This window comes from Chelon labrosus, assembly GCF_963514085.1.
Source record: "Chelon labrosus genome assembly, chromosome: 11".
Taxonomy (NCBI): Eukaryota; Metazoa; Chordata; class Actinopteri; order Mugiliformes; family Mugilidae; genus Chelon; species Chelon labrosus.
The window spans coordinates 7,477,034-7,488,124 of NC_140344.1; the positions used below are offsets into that span (position 1 = coordinate 7,477,034).

Sequence of the window (11,091 nt, forward strand, 5' to 3'; positions counted from 1 at the left end):
GGTTTGTCAGTTGACGTTACCTCCCCTTGCGTTTTTAAAAGAGACTGAAGATGGCGACCAGCTCGGAGCGCAGTCCGCCACCGTTCCCCGACTCCGAGGACCAAGATGTGCTGGACTCCGAAGAAGTCAGAGGCCGAGACAGTGATGAAGACGACGGGGAGGACCTCTTCGTGAGCGCAGTATGTCTCGAGTGGAAGTTATTTCATGCTAGCTATCCCGCCCAGGCTAACTGACATAAGGTTGTTAGCTAGCGTCAGCGCAGACAGCTAATGAGGCTCTTGGAGCAAAAGTTTTAGGAAGGTGTCGTGCAAAATTGCGCTAGTTTTACCTCACGAGATAAAAACTGTTGTTGTCATAAGCGGTTGTCAGGGCAATGCTAGACTCATATAATTTACAATAACTTAAATTAGTGAAGCAGCGTGTGTGTTTTGATGCAGATCTCTGTCCTACCTGTCTGCTGTCACCGTTGAAGACTTTAAGTAGCTTGTGGTGATCTTTGACGGCGTCTCACACACTCTTATTGATTTCTTCCTGAAAACTGCAATGGGAAGTACTCTTTGGCCCTGATTTGGTCTCCAAAACCAGGTCACATCATATTTTCTGTGCGGTTGGTTATATGTGGGTTTTTTCCCCCGTGCAGGCTCTTCTCTAACTTCCCCGCAAAGTTAACAGAACTGATCAGCTATAGGTTTTAGGGTGTGCAGACGTCCAGGCCATGCATCGTCTAATCTCAGCTCTCTGCACAGAATGAGGCTTGTGTGGTTCTGATTGTTGACTTAAAGTTGACACCGTATGGGAAGTGGAACCGTTTATTTTGTTGTTTCTGCACTGTTGCTGTTTGTCCTGTCAGCGTTTTTAAAATGCACTCTTTAAATTAATGTAGATTAAAAGCTGGCTCAGGCGGCCCCCCCTGTCATGTGAGTCAGATGTAGTCACATGGTCAGAACCCGGATGTTTTCCCTCAGTCAAAGTTCAGAGGATACCGTGGAAAGTTGCTGTCTTTGTTGTTTTTTTTTTAACTGTTGGATTTACTACTGCACGGAAAAGATTAGTCAGCATTTGTGGATGTTTCAGTTAACAGAGCTCGTAGCTGAAGTAGTGATGGGAAACGGGCCAGTGGCCAAAGGATTCACAGTGGCCTCATGCACTAAAACACATTCTCTATCGTTTAGCATGTTGCTTTAACTGATGCACTGTGTGAAGGAACTATTTGCTTCATATTATGCAAAGTGATAACTATCAACTACACCCAAAGACTGTGACAGGACTGCCAGTTTACTGAGAGCTATACTCACTTGTCAGTTCATCAAGTTCACTAGTGAAAAAAAAATGCATTCTGATATAACAGGCCTCACTAAAGGCTCATGTTATAATGTTTAGTTTATGTTGAAACAGCGTCAGAAAGGTGGTTATTGAACTGTATGATCATTCTATGATATAGTTTGTGGTGTTGTAAAATTTAATTGAATTAAACATAACAGTGTTTCTGTTATTTAGCCTAGCCTACTGACTAAAATGATACCAAGAGGAAGCACAGCACAGTTGTATAGTTCTACAAACCACAGCCTCCAAAATGAAAGCTGAATCAACATCTCTCTCATCTATTTTTAAAGAAAATCTAAATACCACAACCTTCATGAAGGTGAGATTTAGCGCAGGACTGTTTTATCTATATCCGTAAAGCAATATCTCAAACATTTCAGCCTCACCTCAGTGACAAAGTCCTCACTTTTCAGTTTTAAAGGACTATTTCCATGACCAGCGACACGCCCAGCGGTTTCAAATGACCTGAAATGTTTTGTTCTTGGATTTCCTGCAGGTAGCTACGCTTGCAAAGGTGACATCTGGAGAGTCAGCTCAGAGCCAGCATGAACAATACAATGCAAATTGGCACAAAAGCAAACACTGGGCTGTTAGTCATAAATCTCATCGACTCATGAATCCAATCTGAGACTAAGCACACCTTCACCACTTACAGTATTAAACGTAGCTTGCATGGTGAACAGTTTGTTTTCCGACTGCGTTTTTGTCCCTAAAAGCAAGCTGGAAATGGCAGTAAAAAGCAATCGGATTCATTTGACATTGTTTCTTTTTGCACACCTAAAGAAAAACCAAGCATTAAGCACCTTGCAGAATGAAAGATAGCGATTTGATATTGTTTCACTGATGTCCTCATATCAAGTGTTTGGTGTGGCTTTGGACTCATTTTATAATAATATTAATCAAAATAATTAACAGTTATCTCCACTTCTCTGCAGATCAGCCCTCCACTGTCTGACATGGACACCACGCTGACACCTGCCAGTCAACCTAGTGATATTTTAGTGAAGCCTTCCAGCGACATCATGAATGATCCTTTGATGGAGCCCATGAACTGCCAAACGGGAAACAAACCAGCGAGTGAAGTCGTCAGCGAACCCTCGGATGATTTTGTCGACCTGTTAAACAGCTCGTCAACTGAAAGTGCAGCGGCAGCTGAAATCCCTTTAGATGAACCCTCTGATGATTTTGTTGACATATTGGGAAGTGAAACTGAAGCAGAGAGAGGGGAAGTACTACTGGCGGATGTAACTGTTGAAGCTGCAGCAGATAAAGGTGTAGTGTCCAGTGGCATAATAGATCCACCCAGCGAAGGGAAGACAGGAAGTGATGCAGGGCAAGAAGTAAAAGAAAACGCTGCTCCAGTTATCAACATCGGTGGTGATTTGTCAGCCAACAACTCAGAAAAGACGACCATCAGTGACAAATTTGCTGACCCTCTGGTCGACCTCCTGGGTGATCCTTCACCTGCTGAAACCAAAAAACCCAGCGTGGCAACAATCGATCTGTTCGATGACGACGGGAGTGACCTGTTCGCAGACCCACAGCAGACTGCATCTGCCAAGCAGCCACAGAAAAGTCTGTTCGGCGAAACTGACGAGGATCTGTTCAGTGAGCCACTGGGTACTGTCTCAAATAAAACCATCAGTAAAGAGCAGAAGGAGAAATCTGTCACAACCAAAGCTGCTTTTGGGGGGCCTCTGCAAGACGCTAATCCCACAGAGCCTTCAGATATCTTCAGCGAGGAAGCCGTCGCCACAGCGCCCAGTGCCAGCAAAGCCAGCACTGTCAAGACCAATGGAGTCCACTCTGAGGAGGAGACAGATATATTTGCTGGTGGGTCCAATATTTTTATTATTTGGTTATCAGAATTTTAACTCTGGTCTCACTTACTACTTGTTTCGAGAGTATTTGATAGATTATTTTACCATAGTTTAAAGGAAACGATCTTTATAATCAGGATTTAGATTTAGATCATGTAGCAAGTTTGACAAGATTTATTCAAACACAGCAATTGTTTCAGTTGATTCGGATGTGTCTAAATTCACATGCTTGTACCAGATACTTGTTGGTCTGCGATGAAAACTGCAGTCCGGTTTAAACATCACTTCTGGTGTTTGACCCAAATTGGATGGAAAAGTACTTTGTTTCTGTGACCTATATGAAAGCAAACACTACACTCTGTAAGCTGAAGATTTCTCTGTATTTCCCTCTCCAACAGAAGCCACAGTGGAGCTTTCTCTCGACAGTCCTCGGAATGAGAGAAAGAAGGATGTGACGGCCAAGCCGTCTGCATCTGCCCCCACCTCCCTGTCAGCAGCTGCCAGTCTGTCCAAGCCGCAGGCTGCTGCCCTGGAAGAGGTACGTGCTGCACATACTTAAACCAAGAGTGAAATTCCCAAAGGGAATGTAATAAGTAGCAGCCAGGGCACGCCAGTTTATTCCCCAGAAGTATCAGAAGAACAGAAACTGTGGGAACATGCAGTTCTTTTCAGCCAAGCTCAAACCAGTCTAGCATCCACCAGCACAAGAATTTTAAAATCTAAATCTGCTGTAAGAAAATGACTGTTTAACAGAACCCGCTTGATGCCCATTTTAATGTTCTTTTCAATGTTTGTTTCAGTTGGAAGAAGAGGAAGAAGATGAGCAGGAAGACAAACTTGACATCTCCATCTCTGTGAAAGACCCTGAAAAAATAGGTGGGGTTCTTGACATTGATTGGCAAAAAAATCAGAATTAGAAAAATAGTGATTGATTGCTTGATGTAATTGTTTCAGACTTTTGTGAAATACTTCAAGGCTAAGTAATGTTGACGTCAGTTTGTGTCTTTATTTTCAGGGGATGGTATGAATGCCTACATGGCCTACAAAGTGTCCACACAGGTAAAAAAAAAACTGTCAGTAAATGTTATTTTGCTTAATCTGAAGTTCTCCACACACAATGCTGAGGAAGTTAGAGTTTCTCATCAGATATGTGGTAACAGGAAGTACTGGTCAGCATTGTTGGAGAAATGGCCTGAGTCTTATACCAGTAACTCCTGAAATGTAAAGCTGACACATAGATCAAATCCACTAATGTATTTCCTCTCTGTCTGTTTCAGACCACACTGCCCATGTTCCGCAGCAAGACATTTACTGTGAGGCGACGCTTCAGCGACTTCCTCGGCCTCTATGAGAAGCTTTCTGAAAAACATGGACCAAATGGATTCATTGTGCCTCCGCCACCAGAGAAAAACCTCCTGGGTAAGCAGGCTGGCTGGCTGGCTTTCATTTCCTCTTGTGTATTTCATCTGTAACTTCAAATCTCCAACCGAAAGTGAGAATAAATGTTGTCTTGCACAGGGATGACAAAGATGAAGGTGGGAAAGGAAGATTCCTCTTCTGCAGACTTTGTTGAGAGAAGACGAGGTGCTTTGGAAAGGTAAGAGAGAAGGAATGAGTGAACCTTACAGTACTTTCACTTGTGTTTTGAAAGTATTTAACATGCCTATCACATCTGATACTCAAGGTAAAGTGGTTGTGATGATTCAGTGCCTGTACAAAGCATGAAAGGGAGGCTTTGTTCTGTTTTAACAGGTATCTGCAAAGGGTGGTAACTCACCCATCACTGCTCCAAGATCCCGATGTCAGAGAGTTCCTGGAGAGAGAGGAAGTAAGCATCGTTTAAACTATATGGCACAAAATCATTTTTTCGTATCTTTTATGCGCTTAGAACTCTGTATACAAACTGAGCAAACACATTCAGCAGGAAGCATTATTCCTCTGCCATGTACTTCTTCTCGACCCCTTTGTGCATCTTAAGATCTTCTCGATTTCAATGAGTGCAGTCTGATGGTTGCTGCATTGTAACATGTATGTGCGTCTTCAGTTGCCAAGAGCAGTGAGCACCCAGACTCTGAGCGGCGCCGGCTTCCTTAAAATGATAAACAAAGCAACAGACGCCGTCAGCAAAATGACCATCAAGATGAACGAGTCAGACGTGGTGAGTTCAGATGTGAACACGCACCTGTGCTGTTCACAGGCTTTTGTTTTCCAGAGGAGCTCTGATTAGCCAGGACATTTTTGAAGTGAGGAAATTATTCAGTTCTACGTTAAATGAAAAGTTGAGTTAAATTAGGATTCCAGCTGAAGGCGGATGGCAGATTCAGGCAGAAGCTTTGAGCTGCCCGATGCAAAAACCTTATGTTTTGATGTGTGTAGTTTTGGGCTGGGTTGAAATGTCATAGAGCTAAATTTTCACTAGTATAACAGACTGACAAAAACACCAACATCTAGCTCAGACATTAAAGTGTGAAATAATAGTTGATTTAAAAATTGAGAACACACACAGACCTAAGTGTTGGAGTCATGGGGTTTTAACGGTATGCTCTGCTGCAGTGGTTTGAGGAGAAGCTGCAGGAGGTGGAGTCTGCTGATCAGCAGTTCAGGAAGCTCCACGCACTGGTCGAATCCCTGGTCATCCACAGAAAAGGTCAGCCGTCCTCTATCCAGCTGTAAAGTGACACCTCTTCACTTTAGCAGCTTGTCATTATCATCATTTGGATATCGATGTGCTTAATTATTCTGATAACTGATAATTTTTGTTTGCAGAACATGAAAACAAATTGTGCCAGTCCTTGTAATATGTCTTTCCCTCAAGAGTCCCAACAATTAAAATGTATATTAAGGGAGCATTAAACCCACGCTCCCAAAGTTTGGGGATAAACTCTAATTCATCTCACAGGTTTTTGGTGTCACATGGTAGAAATAAATCCTGTTTGCATTAACTCCTTGTGCGCTCCCCCCTCCCTAGACTTGTCATTGAACACGGCAAGCTTTGCCAAAAGTGCAGCCATGCTGGGCAGCGCAGAAGACAACACCGCTCTGTCCCGAGCTCTGTCCCAGCTGGCGGAGGTGGAGGACAAGATGGAGCAGCTACACCAGGACCAAGCTGCGAACGACACCTTCAACTTCGCAGAACTGATCGCAGATTACATCCGTCTGCTGGGAGCCGTGAGGGTACTGAGAACGCATTTCATTCCTCAAATAGATAAAAAAAAAAATCTTGTTGGTTATTCCAAACAATAGTGGCTTAAAATTACCAGAAAGTTGTTTGGAAAAGTTGTACAGCAAGTAGCCAAACAAAAACATGAAACAACTGTCTGTGGCTTCGTGCTCTGCAGGGGTCGTTTGATCACCGGATTAAGGCGTGGCAGCGCTGGCAGGATGCTCAGGCCATGCTGCAGAAGAAGAGGGAGACTGAAGCCAAACTGCTGTGGGCCAACAAGCCGGACAAGCTGCAGCTGGTCAAAGAGGAGATCACTGAGGTACGACACAGGCCAAAAACAACACAGAGAGAATAACTCAGACAATGCTGGGAGGCCTGGAAGAGTTTGATGTGATCTTTTCAAGAGGGTTTGAGAAACTTCCAGAGGCTTCACTTTTGTTCCTGTTATCACTTGTAATGAAGACCTTCACTTTAATCACCACAAAGTCTTTGCTAGGAATCTGGTTGTGGTTTAAACATGAGGAATATGTGTAAGATAATCCTGACAATGATCCTCTATGATCTTTTCTCAGTGGGAGGCCAAAGTGACGCAGTATGAGAGGGAATTTGAAAGAGTTTCTGCAACTGTGCGCAAGGAAGTCGTCCGCTTTGAGGTACCGATGTTTATCCTTGTTACATCCATATCGGTCATGGTCGCATAGCTGAAAACATTGAAACTGACAAACTCCTCAAAAATCTCCCTAACAGAAAGAAAAGACCAAGAATTTCAAAATGCATGTAATTAAGTACCTGGAGTGTCTGCTCCAGTCTCAGCAACAGGTGAGTGACTCTCTAGTCAACCAGTTCTTTAATCGGATGTTCAACACCCTTTGGAGTTTAAAACTTCACAGATCCCCTATTTGAAATATAAACAATGATGATTTTATCTATAAAGATTTTAAGAATTATGATAAATCATGAACTATAAAGTGAAGTGTGAATATTTTTTACATAATGATGGGAAAAGAAAGGCTAGAGCTGCTTCCAAAACCAAAACCTCAAAATATTCAGAAAAATATTCCAGTTTAAGAAATTAGATCTGCTGGATTTAAGAGCTGAATTGAGTAAGTTTAGACATACTGTATGGACAAACATTTAAATATTAACCAGTTCTCATGCGCTCTTTCTTTTCTTTATTTTTCTTCCTCCAGCTGATAAAGTACTGGGAGGCTTTCTTACCAGAAGCAAAAGCGATCGCCTAATCCTCGATCACCAGCCTTCTGGACGACTAAACAGGCTGCCTTTTTCTTATACACTTTACCTCTTTTGCCTTTAAACCAAGGAAAATACGTGCACCGTAAAGGGAGATACAATCAATCCGTTTTTTTAATCACCTTTAACATATAACTCTATTGTATTGATAATTGTATATTTTCATTTAACCTTCCACAAATATTTTCTTATCAGATGAAAAGAGTTATACAGAGATATGGACAAAAAGACAAAAGTGCAGATGAGTGATTCCAGTAGGGAAATGAACCGAGTCCGTTGTTCTCAGGATTTTCTCCCTCGTGTGATCAGGAGCTCCTTCTCATCAGCAGTGGTTAATTGTTTACAGCCCGGCTGCTCTCTCATCAGATATTTCTGGGGACCCAGATGAAGAAAGTGGCCGAGAGTCTCACTCTTTCTTCTTATTAATGACTTAAAGGGATTAAATAGCAGTTAAAAAAAAAAAAAAAAAAAAAAGATTTATGAGCACTTGCCAGGCAGATAAAGTACTCATGTACCAGCCATGTTTTGTTTTTTGTTTTTGGTCAGACTTATTGAACTATGTTGCTGAGGGGAGGGAGTGCAGGCTAATGAGAGGCATTAGATTAGCAGAGTCTACAGCTACACCATGGTTGTGGGTGTAATAGTTTTCCATATGATTTCAATCAGTGTGCAAATTTGATGTCTGTGCCTTTAACGTCAGAATGGAGTTTGTGTTGTAGATACTAGTTGAGAGTGCAGAGGCTTGTAAACTCTTCTACAGCAGCCATAATGACAAGGTGTCAACGCCCAAGTTTGAGAATCATGGTTCTTCACTTCTGAGTCCATTTACTAAAATACATTCTTTAGTAAAGTCTTCCCGCAGAGACTTGAACCAGGTAATCCTCTCTGCAATCATCATGTCTGAATGTGTTTTTCTCACGGTTGCATCACTGTTGTGGGGTAATGTTAAAGAGAGCGTCTGTTAATGCTTCACAAGGCGTTGCCGAGCGACAGTGACTCACGGTTGAGAAGAACGCAGTAAATGCTGACGTGTCAGATGTATGGAGGAGTTAACTCACGTTTCAGGTCTCAGCAAATCAAGCTGCTGTCATGACTGGAAACCTGGAGCTGACTGTGGGTCCCACTTTGAGCACTCTGGGTGGTGATATCAAATAATAATAAAAGATGCAGCCTGCAGATGTTTTACTTATTGGTTACTGCAAAGGTGACAAAATGTTTGATTTGCCAAACAGTCCAAAGGATTTTTAAATTTCTAGTCGTACTACAGGGCAGTGTTCATTCTTCATTCAGTTTATTCTTATTCACATCTGCTTGGAGTCACTGTAAAGTCACTGCGTTCCCATAATGTGTACAGATCGTGCTTGTCAGTGTAAATAGCACTGATGGACACGTGGTGGTGGTAACATTCAAAGAAAAGTTGCAGGGTTCTCACAAAAAAAAAAAAAGGATGAATATGACAGCCAACTACCAAACACCGGCTGCGTCCCAGTCACCCCCCACTCCACCCCGTTCACTCATTCACCACTTAAAAACAGACACTCAGTAGTTCACTGGAGTTTGCAGGAAATTTAGATGTTCACTAATCATCATCTCCTTGTGTCTTTACCGACAGGTGTTACTGTAGAGTTGTTTAAGACGTACACGTTGGACTTGTTCCGTTCCACTGCTGATTTTTCAAATGCACTGTATGATGGATAAGAATTCGGACACCGAACTAAAATAGCGGACAGTAAACGCACCATGGGGAGGGATTTTGGAAGCGGCTACAGTTGTAAACAAGCCTGGATTCAGATTCTTACAAAATATGTCACTGTGAATGTTTTGAGGTAGGAAGTACAATCAACTCACTAGTTGGACCTTTAAGATGCGCAATGAATGTAAACACAACTTGGTTTACATAAAGTATCTACGTTTACAGTGACATAAAACTGAAAAGAAGCTGATGTGGAACCAACAAATGTTCAGCATTTGTGTTTGATGACATCAAATAATTAATTGGCTACAAATCATTTCTGCACAGAATAATAGATTTCTAGTAAATTGGCAACGGTTTGCATAAACACATGAGTTGTCCTTTAAAAGCCAGTTTGAAAAGGTCAGGACTGATGTTGACTCGTAGACATTAGTGCCATACGGTAGACGTGCTGATGTTGTAGTGGACCTAATTCTTCCTCACACAAAAACAACCCCGTGTCACAAATTCATGTGACAGGGCCGCCATCCTTATGATTGCAGCTTTAAATTCCCATTTGCACACATGTAAATTGAAGCCGTGCAGTGACTGCGCTACACTGTATCTACTGTCGTCATTAAGGCATCTTTAACTCGCAGATGTTTCTTTGCAGTTTTTGTTGTCGTTGTTGCCCGTTAGATACATGCTTCTTTTTAAGTTGTATTTCAACTCAAAACGTGTTAGTCTGGTCTTTTGTACTCTGTGTCATCATCTGTTAATGTGCAGAGCAATGTCAGCAACATGCACTGTGTCATAGTAATTTCTTTTAAAGCAAATCAATAAAAGTTGCACTGTTTACACTTGGAAATTTCATACAGAACTTTGGTCTAATGTGTCTTATTTACTCTACTTGAGTCTCTTCTACAACATCAACATTGTTTGTTTAGAGCTTTTAACTGTATGAATGCTAATGAGTTGAGAGTTTAATTCCACTAATATTTATGAAATGTAGTTTATCATTTTGAGTTATTGCTTTCCTTTCCTGTCGGGGGCAGAGTTCTGAAGAAAACTGCAATGAAAAAACTACTGCTTGTTAAAAATTAATGAGTAAGTTAAGAGTTTGTTCCTTTGGGTGATCAGCATCTAAAAAAATGAAATCCTTTGCTATAATACGTAATGCAGATTAATATCTGTGTATCAAATCTAAAAATACAGTACATCACTCATTTGACATTGGGCTATACTGCTGCTCCTGGATTCAGAGTTCATGATGGTGAGAGAAGTGGATGGATCCTGTTAAGACAAATCACATTCTATCTAGACCACAACTGATAAATTGGTAATATACAATATGTTAGCCAAAGTTTATCTTTAAAATAATAACTCATTGTGCATACGCGACGGCTAATTTTTTAAAACCACAGTAAAAAGCAAAATTCATATAAGGGAACTTATAAAGACACCGTTATATGGTTTCATTTTAACTATAAAGAGCCCTACTCATATATTTCATATATATTTTTGTTAAACGCATTGGCCAAATAAAAGGTATTTAAGACATTTTAATCACTTCCTTTTTTCTATGGAGGTAGATATTTTTTTTATTTTTTTTTTACAAATGTAACTAAGGTCTGTCACCTTGAACATGCATATAAAGTGTGTTCTGACTTTAAGTTTGTTGTACTGTATGACTATAAATACTGAATCCTACATTTTCCATACAGAACCCTTTGTAAGAGGCTCATACATAACCACATTCTTCTACCTCCTTACCGCCAACTTCTTGATGGCATTAGCAGGATTATTTTCCCAGACTGACAAAGATATTACTTGTCTCCACAGACAGAGTGGAGTGCCTGTGA

At 41.3% G+C, this 11,091-nt stretch overlaps 2 protein-coding genes across 2 annotated transcripts in view; one reads left to right on the forward strand and one right to left on the reverse strand.

Moving 5' to 3' along the window:
* LOC311496176 (uncharacterized protein) overlaps positions 1-11,091 on the reverse strand; it is a gene marked incomplete at its 3' end in the record, with an annotated part of 351,079 nt that overhangs the window by 59,940 nt on the left and 280,048 nt on the right. The window lies entirely within an intron of this gene.
* On the forward strand, positions 46-10,109 carry snx1a (sorting nexin 1a). Its single transcript, XM_084555165.1, has 15 exons — positions 46-179; positions 2,259-3,156; positions 3,542-3,681; positions 3,944-4,019; positions 4,159-4,202; positions 4,421-4,562; positions 4,662-4,740; positions 4,896-4,971; positions 5,188-5,301; positions 5,697-5,790; positions 6,112-6,317; positions 6,482-6,625; positions 6,879-6,959; positions 7,054-7,125; positions 7,497-10,109. Exons 1-15 carry the CDS (start codon positions 51-53, stop codon positions 7,545-7,547), a joined length of 2,346 nt encoding a protein of 781 aa, XP_084411291.1. The 5' UTR covers positions 46-50; the 3' UTR covers positions 7,548-10,109.

Bases quoted from the DNA above. Each gene is read 5' to 3' on its own strand.
- snx1a (XM_084555165.1), top strand. From the start codon at position 51: ATGGCGACCAGCTCGGAGCGCAGTCCGCCACCGTTCCCCGACTCCGAG. The intron at 180-2,258 runs GTATGTCTCGAG...ACTTCTCTGCAG, and splicing joins AGGACCTCTTCGTGAGCGCA to ATCAGCCCTCCACTGTCTGA. The intron at 6,626-6,878 runs GTACGACACAGG...ATCTTTTCTCAG, and splicing joins TCAAAGAGGAGATCACTGAG to TGGGAGGCCAAAGTGACGCA.